At 33.6% G+C, this 18,376-nt stretch overlaps 1 protein-coding gene across 2 annotated transcripts in view; it reads right to left on the bottom strand.

Annotated features, from left to right (window-relative positions):
• tmtc2b (transmembrane O-mannosyltransferase targeting cadherins 2b) overlaps positions 1-15,449 on the bottom strand; it is a 190,355-nt gene extending 174,906 nt beyond the window's left edge. For both annotated transcript variants that reach the window (XR_012393978.1, XM_021467765.3), the window contains exon 1: positions 15,112-15,449. Coding sequence is in view for 1 of the 2 variants with exons in the window: in XM_021467765.3 (XP_021323440.2) it covers positions 15,112-15,194 (83 nt within the window). In the remaining variant the exon portion in view is untranslated. The remainder of the gene's footprint in view (positions 1-15,111) is intronic.
• Between the last annotated feature and the right edge of the window lie 2,927 nt (positions 15,450-18,376).

Raw genomic sequence — 18,376 nt, 5'->3', positions numbered from 1 at the left:
TGATTAATCGAAAAGTAATCGAAATGGACATTTAGAACCTATAATCTAACTTTTCCAGGACGATTTTTTCAATTACTTTATACTGCATGTGGAGTCACATGACCCCACTCTGTTAAAGGCTGATTTAAGCTTCTGCGACCACATCGCAGCCCCATCTGATCTCTGGTCAAGTAGGATGATGGACCCATTCTTCACCATAACTTTGCACTACATTCAGAAGAGATACTGCTTATTTTCATTCCAAACATTGAAAAGAATTTATTTTGTTTCCAAAAGTGAAAGTTATTTATTTTTAATTTGTTTTAAATTCAGTTGTTCAAAGTCGATGTTCAATAAATAATCGTAGATCATAGATAGTGTGTGTTTTCCTCAATTATTTTAAATTCAAGTCATGCACCCTTCATTCAAAATCTCTCACTTGTAATATGTGAGCACATTTACTGTACAAAACCTGTTTATTCTGACCTGTTAGGGCAAAATAAATAAATAAAATAATAATTAATTAATCATAATAGAGGTAAAATATTCAATTAATTGAGATTTTGATTTTAGGCCAAATCGCCCAGCCCTACAATGACTGATATGATTCACCATTCATTTATATTAATTTAAGATTTTACTATTTTTTTATTCCTAAATACTGACTTTATTCATGGACGTTATTCAGGACAAACAGGGAAAACGCTTTGTAATATTCATGGAAAAAAAAAAAAACCTCGGCACCAATTGTGTGAATGTGAGGTGTATATACAGTCCATGTAATAAGTCTTCATGATCTACAGCTGGGTGCAAGTAATCAGGGATAATCCGGAACTGGTGTCTAAGTGATGTGCCAGATGGGAAATGTAGTGCAGTTCAGTGGCAGAATTGTATTCTAGGTGAGTACATGTTTTCCAGCGATCTGCAAGACCTAGATTGCTAAGGATCATGACAATAACAAATGATCAGTCTGATTAAACAATATTGAAATCACTGAGCATTTTTGAGCTAGAGCTGATATTTCAATGGCTTTAAATTTATAATAAATTTTCCTGATGAAAACTGGCAACCAAATGCATGTCATCTTTTTTGTTGTTAGCCACATTAAGTTTGCACAATTCAGCTTACAGTATGCCAATTCATGCTGCAGTCACTAATAAAGTTTCCAGCCAACTGGTTACGTTACTCACCAACACTAACTCAATTCGCATTTACCACTATAACATTGCTAACACTGGGCTCTGATTCCATCTATACGCTCATGCAATGACAAACCACTGTCACGCCATTATGAAGTTAAAGTAACAATATTTATAATGCAGTGAAAGCGAAAGCAGCTGTTCCACAAGCAGCTTTCACAGAAATGGCACAGGTGGCTGTTCAGTCTAGTCTGGTGCTTTATTTTATGACATCTCTGGTCAAACCAAAAGATGAGGCAATACGTTTCCCCAATTCTGAAAGTGCCAAAATACTCCCTGGAGTTATATGACTTAACCCACAGCCTGAAGTCTCTTAAACTTTCAGGCCACTGGCACGTACTTGCTGGAATTTTGCATTGTCTGTATAAAACAAAAACTGTTGAGATTCAAAGAGATTGAGATTCATAATATAATACAAGTATAAAAGTCAGTTGTTTACAAGTCTCAAAAGGAAATACAATGCAGTATTTAAAGGATCAGATGCTTTCCTAATGGCTTCTCCCCGATTTTCTTTTCAATTCTTTTCTCTTTTTTTCTTGCGTCTTAATTTGGTTACTGAGAGAAACGCGTGATGCATATTTAGATATTTACTTCAGCAGTGATGTTTGTTAACAGTATACGAACACAAATGCCTTTATAGCTAATACTAATTTTATATTATAGAATTAAAAAACTAAAATTCACTGCAAATATATCAGGGTGTTCAGCTTCATCAATCTATTAAAGTTCTGTAATTTAAACAAACTTACATAGTTCCAAACATTTCAGTCTTTTGTTCATCATCATAACACAAATTATGATATATTTAATGAAACTTTCACTCACCCACTACACATCTACAGTATTCACCCAACATGGTAAAGAGGATTAAAAAAATAAAATAAATTGGCACACTTCCACTTTAGCTCTTAAAAAAACTAATTTTGACAACGTTTCAAACTACATGGTCTTCATCAGGTTACACAGGAAACACAACTCGAGATATAGTTGAACATCACACCTGCAAACGATAATCAAGTCTAGATCATATACACGACCACCCGTATATTGATGTGCGATACACACATCAATATAGTAGCATTTTTATGACACTGTATAACAATAATTAATATTTTTACAGTACTGTGACGGTTGGATTCAGGGTTGGAGTGGTGGAAAGCGTAAAAAAAAAATCTATTGGGTAAATTAATAGACAGCATAAATAATACTCGTTACAACTACTGTTTTTACATTACTGTGACAGTTAGGTTTAGGGTTGGGGTGTGGCTAGACGTTAATACAATACAATTAATGGAAAATTTTATAAATAATATAAATAATTCTCGTTAACTTCTGGCCGCATTCCTATCCAATCTAGCAACAACCCAATAATAACCCCAATGAACCAGTAAGTTAGCAAACAAGCAAGCAAACAAGAGAAAATATAAGAGGATATTAAAAAAAAACATTCATAAAATTATAATAAATAGTGGTTTTAACCAAATTCTTCGTAACAGACATGCTTTTATGAACATTTTTTTTTGCTTTTGTTCACACATATAAAGATGATCAGTGAACAAAAACACAGAGTTTGCCTTGAAGCCTGTACCATGTAACTGGATTAGCTAGCTAGTAGCTAGCCAGTTAAGTTTCTGTTTAGTTTGCATTTAGTTGCATTCTGCTGTGTGACTGGCTCTTAGATCAATATAGAGTAAAAAAAAAAAGTCCATAGCTTATCAATAGCCATGTTTCCATCCAAAAATGCTAATGCACTTTATGTGCAACAGTGGATTTACGCAAAGATGTGCAAATAAAGCAGCGTTTCCATCCAACGAGTCAATGCGAATAAAATCGTCACTTCCTGATTAACTGGTACCACATATTAACAGTAAAAATAGAATTTACTGCAGAAGAAGTTATTTAATAAATAACAATCCTGACACGCAGTAAACATGTGGAGAAGTTTGAAGGTGTGACACGGAGCACAGACGCTCTTGATTCTGGAGGTCATTAATAATATAATAACACTAATAGTGAAATAGTTAAGGCATTTTAGAATGACCAAAACAACATTTCAGATGTTTTACAATGTGCTCAGCCTGCTGGTTTGTCCATTCACACATTTTTATCACATCATCTCAACCAAATTACATGATTTTTTAAATGCACAAACTAGAATTTGTATGTTAAAAAGGTTTCCATCGTAGTTTATGCCCCTCTTCTCTTATCGAATAAAAAGTTTACCCTACTCAGTTATGCGCATACGTTTTTATGCACATTTTCAAATTTATGCGCATCTTGGCGTTTCCATTAGCTGATTTTTATATGCATCATCTCATGAAATGATCGTGTTTTTTCATATCCGCTTAATTCATATGAATTCATTTTTTATAATTTTTTTATTTATTATTAATTATTACTTTTTTATAAAAATATATTAACTTTATGAGCATCAGAGTTTTGGGTGAACAGACTTGAATACATAAGCAGAAATCTCTCAGATTTATGGTCTGAAGATTCTTATTGGTTTGGAACAACATGAGTGCGAGTTACACATGACAGGATCTTAATTTTTGGGTGAACTAACCCTTTAATAAAGAGCAATCCAGAAAACACAACAGACTGATGAACAAAGAGCCTTTAGAGGGTTTGACAAAAGTATGAAATGTTGACCACAATATACCAATAATCTTCTTGCAAGGCACTCTTTGAGTCAAAGTCATAATCATAGTCATCTGGAATGCTGATGTCTACATCAAACTTCCCACGAGTCCCCCTCAAACAAAAGTACAGAAGGGGAGAAACCTTTAAAAAAAAGGAAAAAGAAACACCCACAATGCTTTGCAAACATGACCATCTGGACTGAGCTGTTGGAGGATTAAAAGGGGGCCGTGTAGGGGTGGTGCGAGCCGTAGAGTGTCTCTCGCTCAATTTTTTTCCCTCTCTGAGATAATTACAGGGTACCGCTGGGATGGACGGAATCAAGGAGAGAGATGCTCCGGGTCTGGGTTGCCGCCCTTGGTTCTCGACATCACCACAGAGTCAAAGTGTGCGGTCGGATCCGCAGGGTGGACACTCCAGCAGAGCCTGAGGAGAACAGAGCCAGACAGCGCCACAAAAACCCAAACCAACAGCGCAGGCTATTAAAAGAGCACACCAGCTCATCCCTGCAGCCTCAGCTAAACAGGCTTGGAAACTGAACTACCAGCAGAACCACTTGGAAAATTGCTTAATGGAGAAGAGTCAGTGGGGAGGTTTAATGACAACCAGTACTGAAAAAGCAAAGCCAAAGTCTTGGTAACATACAGGAGAAAGTCTTTATTTTTTTTTTACCCAAACCCATCTTAAATATCTATCTATCGGTCTATCTATCTATCTATCGGTCTATCTATCTATCTATCGGTCTATCTATCTATCTATCTATCTATCTATCTATCTATCTATCTATCGGTCTATCTGTCTGTCTGTCTGTCTGTCTGTCTGTCTGTCTGTCTGTCTGTCTGTCTGTCTGTCTGTCTGTCTGTCTGTCTATCTATCTACCTATCTATCTATCTATCTATCAGGCCTGTACAATATTGAAAAATTTGATATGTGACGTTGAATTTTTAGTGATAAATATAGCAATATGAATACTGTTTTACAAGATAGTTTGAAAATCCTTATTTGATGGTTTTCTGGGTCTAATAGTAATAAAGTATAGAAATTAAATAATCACAATGCAAAAAAAAAAAAAAATGCTGTTCATACTTTACTTTTACTCTAGTCCAAATATGAGTAAAAGTTTACAGCAAGTAAAAATATTCCTTTTGCTTTGTTTTCACCTTCAGAAGGAATAAGTAATCTATCGATATATATATATTCATCCAGAATATATATATGTATATAGTGTTCAGGTGGTTCGGAAGACCTTCCCTTACTGACAAAGATCCAAAATTTGTTACATGAGCTCATTTGTAATATTTTGACTGCTATGCAATAATTTATTGTAAAATATTTTGACCAATGCCAACAATAATTTTTCAAAAGTCCAACATATATATTTTTGCAAGAAAACAGCTGAGAAAAGCAAAGTCAACTTTCGCTACTGAATTGTTTTTAAATAGAGAAAACATTTGACAAGTAACTTTTAATTTAAATCTTGGACATTATTCTTGAAAGAAAACATGGCCAATATAAAGTTTGAAAAAGTGTTGTTGTCATTCGTGAATTTTCAAATGTACTTTTTTATAAGAGAGACTAGCAAAACTGCAAAGCTCTGAACTATTATTATTAATATTATTTTATTTATTTATTCATTTATTTATTTATTTTTAGTAGTACTAATCATAGTAATAGTATGTTTTTGTTTGTTTTTTTTTTAAATGGCCAAATTCTGACTGCTGGCAAGTTTGTTATTTGCCTAATAAATTAAATAGGCTACAGTTTTTTATTTAAAATATTAACTATTATTAACAATTATCTAACAATATATGAGGTAATAAATTTGTATTTTAAAAAAATGTCATATTTCTTTTATCTCAATATTTAGGAAAATTTTGTCGTTGTATTGTATTGTGATTGTAATACTGTGAAACATGCATTTAGGATAATAATTAAAACATAAAAATGTAAAACGTACAAAATGTGCACTCCCAAATCACGTTTTACAATGTACTTCTATAAACTTAATATTCTATGATATTATTTACAATATCATTTGAAATCGAAAACATAAAATATATTACTTTTAGTTTGGTCACAGCTTACAATAAAGTTTCATTAGTTAATATCATGAACTAATGATGAAAAATATGTGTATAGTAAAATCCAGTAAAAAAAATGTGAGTTAACTAACAATAAACTTATTTTAATGAACATTAACTTTATAAATAAATACTGCAATATATGTATTTACTCATTGTTAGCTCATGTAAGTAAACTAATATTAACTAATTCAACCTTATTGCAAAGTGTTACCATTAGCAAAGTAATTACACCTAAAAAACAATACAAAACTTTTAAAACTGACTTGTGCTTAGATGCAAGGAAAAATATTTATTAACTCCTAATATCATAGCTCTAGCCAACCATGGCCCAAACAAATCCCCTCTTTGTTACTTTCAGCTCCCGTCAACTCTGAAACAACATTACAGATGATAAATGCACTGCAACCACCACATCATGCAGTCTTCAGAAGTACTAGTGAAGGATGTCCTGCAAACTTATCTGATGCATCTTGACATGAGAAAAGAAAAAAAGAAAAGAAAGAAAAATTTGCCATTTTAGGAACCCATTCATCCCATTCAAAAGCCTTTCCAAAACCACAAACCCCAAATAAATAGAGCCTGCGAGAACTTGAAACGGCAATGGGTTTGCCCTCAATTTCAGGTGAATGACGACGATTCCTCATGTGAGTTCATCTATCAGGCCTCTGGACAGGTTCACAGCAGGCCACAGAGATGAGACCATAACTCAGGCCTGGCATCCATCCACTCTTTTTCTCCATCTCCGCTCTGGGTGTGGGGATTATGGCATCACAGATATGAGCTCTGCAAGTTATGGCCTCTATTTTGCCGCGCAAGTGTCAGGGTCGCTGTGATTTGGAGACGCAGAGCAGATCTGAAGAGCTCCCCAGAGAGACTGGGACATGGAGCACTAAAGTCTGGCTTACAGAGTGCCTAATAGACCTGAGTGATGGTATGTCACGACCGTTGCAAATGATACACGGGCAAGCGAGGAGAGAGATGAATTATTTAATGAGGAAGCAATAGAAAGCTTAGTATTATTCAATGGGTAATTTCCATTTAGATTTACAGCAGCTTTGGTAGGAATGCACCATTATGGAAATTTTGGTTAATAACTGCTTACCAATTAAAACCTCATTTATGGCATGGCTGGAATCACAGGTTACCTCAGGATACGATATTAATGTGATATTTTATCACGATCTTAGCAACATACTGATGTCACAATATCAGCAATATATCACGATACCAGCAATTTTTCAATATATCACGATACCAGCAATACATCACGATTCCAGCAATATATCAAAATATCACAATATTAGCAATACATCATGATCCCAGCTAAATATCAAAATATCACAATATTAGCAATACATCATGATTCCAGCAATGTACCGATATATCACGATACCAAAAATATATCGATGTATCATGATTTTAGCAATATTTCACGATTCCAGAAATATCACGATATATCACGATACCAGAAATTTATTTATATGTCATAATATCAGCAATAAGTCACAATCCCAGCAATATCAATATTCAGATATCAGCTATATATCAAAATCTTTGCAATATATCAATAGCCCCTTTCACACAGTGATACCAGTAAATATCTGGAAAATTTCCGGAACGACTTTACCGGTATTTTCAAAAAAGTGCTGTTCACACAGGCGAGGTCGTTACGGAAATTTTCCGGAAAAGAGCATTCACACATCCATTCCAAAATACCGGTAAATTCTGACATCATTCACCACAAATGAGCTTTAAACGGCTGCGCTTGTATTTGTAAACATTTGACTAAATTACAAACTCTGTGGATGATCAATATTGTGAACAACTTTCGCAGGATCACTTTCGCATGTCGAGATGTTCATAATATGTGCGTGTGCAGGCGCTCATAGGCGCACGCAAAGCTTGAAGGTAAACAAACAACGGCTTATCATAAGCATCTCATCAATGATTATTTACACAGTTGGCATTAAGAAGAACATATAAACGTAATCTGACTAACTTCTAGCAGCTAAATGTGTCTGGAAAAATATTCAAAGGCTTTTATCCTCACAAACCGCTCGGACGTAAATGCGTCTGACTGTTGTGATTGGCTAAAGCAGACGTCTCACGTCAGCACGTTCTAGACGTGCACGCGCTTATTACGGGAATCTTCCTTCTGCATTCACACAACGCAGCATTCCGGCAAATTGCCGGTAATGTTACAACTTCTCTATCCGGAAAATAGCCAGAACGAATTTACCGGTATTTTCAAAAAGGACGTGTTCACACATACAACCTTTCCGAAAAATTGCCTGCAATTTTCCGGAAAGGTCTGTATGTGTGAAAGGGGCTAAAATCACAATATCCGCAATATATCACGATACCAGCAATTTCAATATATCACAATATCTGCAATATATCACGATACCAGCAATAGATCAATATGTCACAATATACAATATTAGTAATATATCACGATACCAGCAATAGATCACAATATATCACGGTATCCACAAAGTCACGATACCAGCAATATATTGATATATCATATCAGCTATACATCACGATATTAGCAGTATATCGATATTATGATATTAGCGATACATTGATACGTCACAAGAAACCATCAACAATATTTCACGATTTTGGTAAAAAAGCAGCATAAAAAGTTATAGGATGCATTTCTTTCATTAACAACACATAGTTTATAGAATGATATTATTTGTGGAGTAGAAAACAAGCTTAAAAATGCTGATATGCAGAGAGTGTACTGTAGCATAAGACTGGTTAATTAATTATCTTTTGTACAATTAGACAAATATCGATAATATAATGACAATTATCGACAAAGTATCGATAATGTATTGCAGCCAGAAATATCACGACAACATATCAGTATTTTGTCCCATCCCTAGTTAGCAGCACACACCAGAAGGTGTGTATTTTATTATCTGGCCAACAACAATATAGTATATTTATATAGAATTAAAAACAATTACACATTAAAGACACCACCAATGATACTGAGAACAGCAGCTTTTCTTTGTACTCTGACAGCTGCAAAACTATGTGAAGTGTTTCAGGGTGTAGACTTTATTTTCTTAGATCTTTTAATCTGATTTCAGTGGTAAATTTCCTCCGAAGGCCAGAGGGTGCTCTATCATGCAAGTCGCACAGTTTTTAAAAACGAAACAAAAAAAAATAAATCAATTAAAAAAAATATGCCCGGAAGAAAACCAGGATAAGCGTAGGAAAAAATAAAATAAAACTGCTTTCATTTGATTCTACAGTATTAATAAACACATTACCACAAAAACATATGGTTTATCAGAGTTCTTGTTATATTAGATCTAATAATAGAGTATGTAATAAATAGGTAAGCAAAAAGTGGATCTCATGAGGCTGAAGCACTTCAACAGCAAATTCTGTATGATTTAAGAATTAGTTCAGTAACTAAAGGTAAGTTTTTTGCTTTGTTACTTTGTTTTTGGCTATTTGAATGTGTTCAATCTCCGGAGCATTTCACTATGAAAGCGACCTGGTCGAATGCATCTTCAACTACCTCTGAAAGTGCTTAAAAATGGATGCATATTCATACCAGGCCTAAACAAGGTCTTTGTCTTTTCACAAATAGATTTAACAGTGCATCATATATAAAACCACAAGACAAACAGATGTGCTTTTAAAAGACAACATATTTATTGAGGATTGAAATGCTTTTTCAGTTAGAATTCTGTTATAACCCTTAAGTTAAGAATTCTTGTTTCTTCCAGCTATGAGAAGCCTGGAAAATAAATAATAATAAAAATAACTAAATGTCACTCTTTTTAAAATGTGACCAGGCAAACCAGACACATAATGCTATGTTAATGTATAACTCATGCTGCCTTTGCCATCAAAATTTCACATTTTTCAATTTTGGGGGGCTTTTTAGCCAGCATTTTGAAGCGAATGTTTTGTGCATTACTCTGGTCGCAATATATATATGTGCAGAACCACTTTGCTAAGTGCTCCGTTTCCTGTCTCCACATTAAAAATCATAACCCCCATTCCTCAACGCTTTTATTATGCTCCAAAATCAAATGCCAACCTCCCGTTTTTAATAAAAACCCTTATACGACTTGGGATATCTGATAGTGCTTTCTTAAATGTTACCAAGCCTGGTGCTCACAAGCATTTGGTTTAGTAATAGAGGTCAGTGGAGTGATTTAAGAGACAGTTCTCGTTCACACGTGTGATATCAGCATTCAGAAAAAAAAGGCTTCTAGTCTCCCACCATGTCACATCTGCTCTTTCTCAAGGCAAATTAAACAATAACTAGCACAGGGTGTGTAACACTGCCCAGGACATGGCCTGACACTTGCTTCAATGCTCTTTCCACCTCGGGGAAAGAAATCAGACAAAATGTCATTACTGTTTTTAATGATGCTTTGACTGATCACAAACAAGTGTACTTAAAAACAGAAAACACTGTTTGAAAAATCTACTGCTTTCACTAAAAGAAGATTTTGCTGTTTGTTCAAACTACTTATTTAAAATGAGCTGAAACAATACAAGTATTGCGTTTTTTGGGGGGACAACTTAATTGTTTTATATTGAATGCACTTAAATGTGTTAAGTTAACTTAATCAGTTTATGTTGGGACAAAATAAATGAATTATGTGGAGGCTTGCATTTTATACGGCAGTGCTTCTCAAAGTCCGGACTCCGGTCCAGATCCGGAATGTGAGTGTATTTAATCCGGACCCAACTCCATTTCCTATTTCAAGACCAAGTATTTAAATTGTGGATTTCCTTCATTGCAAAATGTATAAACCTAGTAAATCAACTGTTTAGTTTAAAAAAATAAATAAATAAAAAATCTCAAAGGCTAAATATTCAAAGTTTACCTGCTTGACTCTGTTATCATGACATATAGTGATCACATGAAGCTTCAAGTAATCGAGCAGGGCTCCTGCTTTAATGCATCACAATAAAACGATTGTTTGAATGGATGAAGATGTTGGTCTACACAGTAAAGAAAACTTGACACTTCAACGTTAATTGGACATATAGAGTTTAAGTCAGAATTATTTGCCCCCCCCCCTGTTTATTTTTCCCCCAATTTCTGTTTAACAGAAAAAAAAAAATTTCAACACATTTTTGAACAATAGTTTTAATAACTCATTTCTACTAATGACTTATTTTATCTTCACATCATGATACGTAATATTTTACTATATATTTTTTAGACACTTCTATACAGCTTAAAGTGACATTTAAGTTTAAACTAAATTAATTAGGTTAACTAGGCAGGATAGGGTAATTAGGCAAGTTACTGTATAATGATGGTTTGTACAGACTATCAGAAAAAACTTAGCTTGAAGGGGTTAATCATTTTAACTTTAAAATGTTTTTTTAAAAATTAAAAACTGCTTTTATTCTAGCTGAAATAAAACAAATAAGACTTTTTCCACAAGAAAAAGTATTATTAGACATACTGTGAAAATTTCCTTGCTCTGTTAAACATAATTTGGGAAATATTTAAAAAAATAAAATAAAATTCAAAGGGGGCAAATAATTCCCCCTGAGTATGAGTTTATTTTGCCACAAGCCAGTACAAAGCCATTCTGCTTGATTTGTAAGGAGACAATCGGAGTTGTAAAGAGTGGAAATGTGAAACGCCACCATGACATGAAACAAAGACATTTTGATTGGCAGTATCCACAAAATACAGAAATAAGGACCCCAAAACTAAAGTTTTCATAGACATCTTTTGTATTTTTCTTTTTTTTTTTTGGGAGCGGTCTGAATGCAGACCTGGTGCAGTTGCAATCTAAGTTGCATGCAATGCTTTTTGGACACCTAACCCTACCCCTGACATCACTCGCTCTATTGAGTTCATTGTGTCTGACACTGCATCTCTGAAATATGCAATCTCAGCTTGCATCATCATGACTGCATCCAGATGCTGTTTGCCTACCTTTTGTTGTGTTTTGTAGAAAAATGCACTTATTTTAGTTTGTTTTGCCACATTTGCTTTGTATTTAATGTGTTTGAATGCAAATGCTACTTTATTTAAAGAAAAGAAATAGTGTTCACTTATGATGCATGTTATGGAGGTTTATTAAAAACAAGTTATGTAATATCAGTTGTTCCAGACATTTGACCTTAATAAAAATTTAGATTTGGATCTTTTAATGCAGACATTGAGAACCACAATATGGGTGACAATATAAATACAGTAGATTATTTTTATGCTACAGTATGTGTTGGAACTGGTGCTTTGCCCAGAGGACCTGTACTTGCTCTAATAGCTGAGCTATAAGGAAAATAAAAGATAAGTGCATGTCTTGACAACCTAAGAAAATTAACAAAACCTCATTTTATAAATTCCACAAATTTCTGAGATAGTCAAATCCATCAAAAAAGAAAAAAAGCAGCCTTTTATAGTTCTCATACCATAAGAAGTCAGTAGGTGTCTAATGAAATAAATTAGTCACTGTACATTTAGGAAACCAGCCCCCAGACACACATTCATTTCATTGGTGACAGTGGACACGTTCATCGCTCGCTCTCTCTTTAGATTATTGCTTCTCAACCGTGCGTAACTGTCATGCAGCTCTAGGTTTCTTTAATGTTATTATAACATGCCCTAACGCCACTTAGGAAAATAAATTTGTCATCCCCATGGGGTGCAAGGAGGAAAAAAAAGATTGTGAAAAGCTACCGTTCTCCCTGTGAGAGAGTTGATGGACATTTAGCTTTTCCATGCATTACAAATAAGTGGCAGGAGCAAGTGTTGAAAACTTTGTTTTATAGCATGTATTTAATATTAGTACAGTCTTAAAAATAAAGGTCCTAATGACTTCTTTTATGAAGAGCCTTTAACATTCATGAAACCTTACCTCCGAAATTCACTTTAAAATGTTACTCAAATCAGAAATGATTCAAGAAGTGCCCACTGGATGATTATTTGCTGCAAAATCTCCCTTTCAATGGACTATATGCACAGCTAGTGTTTTTCAGCCAATGACGAACGTCTGGTGAAAGTTTAAGGTGACAATTTTCAACTTCATAAGGTTCCTTTTACAGCAACGACATTGAAATGTAATTCAAATGTAATCTGTTAAATAGACTTAAGCATCTAATATTTATTTCTTAAAGCAAAAAAAAGGGATGAAATACTGTTTAAACGTAGGTGCTGTCATTAGCAGCAGACAAGTGCAGAAATTTCTTTGAAAATACAGGGGTAAAATTAATTTTCATGTTTTAAGGACATGGCGTTGAAAATGATAATTTAATGAAGTGCGTCTTGTTTGGTCTGAAACTTTATGCTGTATCTGAGCCAGGCAGTGAAGATCACAGTTTTTTTTTTTTAAGAAATCAGATCTTAAACGTGGCAATTTTGTAGGGGATGACAATTAACTGGAAGACCGTTGGCTGACTGACTGAAATTAAGTCCGTGTGCATAAACCCCATTCTAAGAGTAGGATGAGAACAAAGATTCATGATTTCTTTTATGAAAATCAGGTTCACGACTGAATCAGGAACATGTAGTGCGACTGGTATAGTCAGATAAACTAACAACTGATTTCACCTTAAGTAGCGAATCAAAAAGACACAAGAGCAGCTCAATTCCCTAACGAATTGCTCTTATGAGCTGGTTTATTTCAGCTAAACAGAAACAGACCGAGCGGCCAGTGCAATTCAATTCACCAGCTTACTGTATGATGAGTCAGTTGTTTTTGAAGAATTGAAAACACACGAATCAGTCAGGGTGGCTCCTGACTTAATCTGACTCATTTACTGAACCACATATTACGTGCATAACAATGTCTGATCTGAAATGAACTAAAAACTGTACTTAACCATCTGGTGCTCCTTTATCATTTTTTTTTCTTTATAGTATATTTTACTTCATCAGCAAAACTCTGTATTAGTGTATTTTTACATCAACAGCTACACAAAAAAATCTCATCCAGGAGGAAATGATTGAGGCAAACTTGGTTTTATATTTGCACATTTGTTCAGTGACATCTTGTGACATGCTACCTATATTGTTTACCATGGTACTTTTAATACTCAGTCTGAAACCACTATTTGTTTGACTAGTTGTGAACAATATAGTACTTTGATAGCTGCTATTATGATTTCACCATTTTGAATTTGCAAATTTGACTATTTCTGTGAAATTATATTATTAAAAATTAAATTTAATCTAGCGAGCATGTGCACTCAAAAAAGGCTTTTTTCCCCTTTAGATATGAATCTGAGGTTTTATAGACGTACAGCTTTGATTTTCTCATAGTAAAACATGTTAATTTCATGTAACGTACGGACCACATTTGTTTATTGCAAATATCCTTGCAACAAACTTTCTATTTACATTTGAACGTTTAAACTTCTGTAAGAGTCTAATCACTGCTTTTAAAAAGGCCAGTCATTTTGAATGCCACGCAAGCATCACCAGAATGCTTGTAACAATGTCTGATATGAGAATTTGAAGTTAACACAATTTGTTTCAGTAAACATTCATTCATTCTCCTTCGACTTAGTCTCTATTTCAGAGGTCGCCACAGCAGAATGAACCGCCAACTATTTGTTTTACGAATCGGATACCAGTTTTTCATCACACATACAGATGCCAGCTGTAAATAAAAAAAGGATTTTCAAGTATTTGAAAAGCCACAAAGGCTGTTATCACATTATTTCTCAATTGGTGTGTAAAAAAATAGACTGAAATGATATCACCAACTTGGCAACAAACTGCTAAATGCAGCAAATGTATGCGCAAAGAATCCAAACCTACCTTAAAAGTACTAAAACGCTTATAAACATAATTCATATTCCAAAACATCACTCATAAACACCACTCCTATCATAAATAACCAAGCTCCGACACCTTCAGTTCCCGCGGGCTGACAATTCCCCTGGTATAAATGAAGTGTGATATTCTTAGGCATCATAGCTCTCCCTCATAAACAGACCGTACAAGTTGCAAGCGCATCCCAAAAACAACAACAAACGCTCAACAACTACACGTTCGAAAGTTGCACGAGCGCCCGTGTTTATCCGCTGACAGTTGTCACGCTTGCGCCGCCATTCCCCGCGCTGTCGCAACATGTAACAGTATCAAAAGAACAAAAGCCGCCGCTACTACGTTCGACTCAACATTCTCCGGTTGCTACGAAACCGCCGAACTCTAGGCGCGGATCGGATGTATCGGATTCATTGAAGGCTAAACATACCTGTCATCGTAGCAGAAATCGGCGTCCAGTGTGTTGACATACAGGAGCAGTGCCACGGCGCTGCACACCAACTCTGCGATCATCTCTCAAAAAAGAAAAGAAGGAAAGGGAAACGAAAGAGTGGAAGGTGTATATTAAAACCCTTCTTTGAGATCTCTTTTCAAAACGCATCTGCCAGAAAACAGTATCCGAGTCCCCATCCTTGCAAAGAGTTGAAATGAATTATCCAGACATCCTCTTCTTAACCCATGTTATTTGCTGGGAGAATCGTGGACGGCGCGTTCACGGTGTTTACAGTAAGCTCGACTGTGTTTGGACGTCCGTACAGCGAGAGTGTTGAGATGATGCATAGTGGACGCCGAAATAAATGTCGTGATTGAGCCGCGTGTGGTTAGTGGCTCCAGTGCGCATGCGCAGAACCCCTCCTCCTGGGGATGTATGTATACACACACACACAAGCCGGTTGGATTTAACCCTCTATTACGCTTATTATAAAATGCGTGGAAAATGTTTTAATCACTCTATTCTTTGTAAACCTGATAAACAGATTTTGAATGATAATGTTTCGGGGTGCTCTTTATGTTACTTTATGTTTGTTTAGTAAATCTAAATTGGTTTTTGGTGGCATTTGTTGAAATTTGACCATTTTAATAAGTATGATCCTTATTATCAAGATTTTTAAATTCATATTTCATATGTATGCTGCATTACAAGGAGAAAGGGTTGTTTGAAGGAACAAAAATGTAGAAAGTCCAAATTATTTCAATCCAAATGAGTAACTTATTTTAAAAAATAGATTATATTTAATATACTATTAATATGTAAGGTATGCTCATTTGTATACAACCATAACGAAACTAACAATTAAATAAAAAAAGATTTTAAGTATTCTAATAATTCCATTATTTATCAATTTATTAAAAATAAGAAAAATTATTAAATGAGATTCAGAGATAAATAAAGTACAAACATAAATAGATTAAAATAATTGATTACAAATAATTGATTAAAAAGAATAAACATTATATTTATTATCAATATTATTATTATTATTCTAGCAATTATAGTAATTGTAATTAATTTGTTAATAATAAATACAATTATTAAATTAAATTCAGAGATAAACAAATTACAAAGATAAATAAATAGATTAAAATCAATGATTAAAAATAATTAATTAAAACAAATAAACTATATATTTATTATCAATATTATTATATTATTCTAACAATTAAAATAATTGTAATTAATTTATAAAAAATATATATTAAATGACATTTAAAGATAAATAAATTACAAACATAAATAAATAGATTAAAATAATTGATTAGAAATAAATTATAAAAAAATGAAAATTATTATTATTATTATTATTATTATTATTATTATTATTATTATTATTATTATTATTATTATTATTATTCACTTTATTAGTAAAAATAAAACAATGTTATAAATAAAATAGCCAACAATTAAAATAGTTAACAATTAGATTAAAGCGCATTAATTTAGATTAAAATTGGCAGTAATCTACAACTTTATTTAATTAAATTCTAATTAATTACTTATGCATAGTTTTACTGAAATTGAAAAAAACTGAAGACTGCAGTAAAACAAACAAATAAATAAAGATTTATAATAGAAATACCATTTATAAATTTATCAAAGATACTTCATATTTGTGAATCTGTGGCGTATAAAAGTCAGAAAACCTCATTTACTATGATGAGCCACTCAGAATGAACTTTGATTCATCATGTGATTCAAAGTCCACCCTTATTATCACCTGTATTATTATTGGGTTTTTGAGTTGTATATCACAAAGTTCAAAGAATATTAAATATATCTGCTATATGAACTTATTCCAATAAGCAGTTTATGGCATATGATTATGGCCTGTAAAATATATCAGCAACAAATGCCATCAAAAATTGAATTGAGCTTGGTCACCGTAGCATTTTATGCCAACCACAGCTAAACCATCATTTTAACAAGATTTTTTAACAGTGAAAATAAATGCATTCGAGTAAAGCTCTTTTCCACACATAGATATTAAAGTCAGTTTTCTGCAGCTTTAAATACAGCTCTTAACATCAGACTGCAAGGCATGTCCATTGAGTAAATAATTACCAATGTCTCAGACTTAATAAGCTGTGGGGTTAACAGCAGTTAATGAATCACATCACAAATATAGCTGTGTGAATTTAAAATGTGCTAAAAAAAAAACTCAGACAAGCGAGTGAAGATTTAAAAGGAGTCGTTTGTCAGTATGCAGATCTCATTATTGTAGACATCTGGTGATCAGTGGATTTGTTACATCACAAAATGCATGTGTTTTTACACATTTTCACAAATTAGGACTTGAACAAAATGTGTCAGACTGAACAGAATTGACCCGATTCTATTATAGATGTACAGTCAAAGTCAGAATTATTAGCCCCCCTTCAATTTGTTTTCTTTTTAAAATATTTTCCAAATTATGTTTAACAGAGCAAAAAAAAAATTCACAGTATGTCTGATAATATTTTTTCTTCTGGAGAAAGTCTTATTTGTCTTATTTCAGCAAGAATAAAAGCAGTTTTTAATTTTTTAAAAGCCATTTTTTTTAAGTCAAAATGTTTAGCCCCTTTAAGTTATTTTTTTTAATAGTCTACAGAACAAACCATTGTTATACAATAACTTGCCTAATTACCCTATCATGCCTAGTTAACCTAATTAACCAATAATTCAATTAAATAAAGAAAGAATTAAAAATAATTAAAGGGGGCTTATAATTCTGAGTTCAACTATAGATGTTTCTAAAACAATACAAAAGCTTAATATTACCGATGGTGATAAGGCACCAATGTCTATCAAGTCTTTATGCAATCTTAAATTAAGTGACTTTGAAAACCTCCAGTAGAGGGTGCACACATTATCTTTGCCAAAACGCATTGCTCCTGTTATCAGGTCTTGCACCCACGTACATTTTTCATTGCGCAGGCTTTGTGCAGTAATACACACTTTAAGCAGTCTTTATGGATAATATGTACCGCTTTCCTCGAACAGCAGGGAGTATTTGAATGCCTTTAAAGACTCGAGAAACTGAAGAAAAGAAAGTGAGGAAGAGAGAAAGAATCAATCTTGTAGTCGCTAAAGACACAAAGAGTGCTCTATGGTCCAGTGAATATTGATGTCATTCTAGTTCAATAGCGAGATCCAGGCTACTTATACAGGCTTCAATGTGACCATTCACAGAACAGCAGGACGCCATGATGTAATCTAT

Source organism: Danio rerio, chromosome 18 (assembly GCF_049306965.1).
Source record: "Danio rerio strain Tuebingen ecotype United States chromosome 18, GRCz12tu, whole genome shotgun sequence".
Classification (NCBI taxonomy): domain Eukaryota; kingdom Metazoa; phylum Chordata; class Actinopteri; order Cypriniformes; family Danionidae; genus Danio; species Danio rerio.
This window is presented reverse-complemented; position numbering and strand designations above follow the sequence as displayed.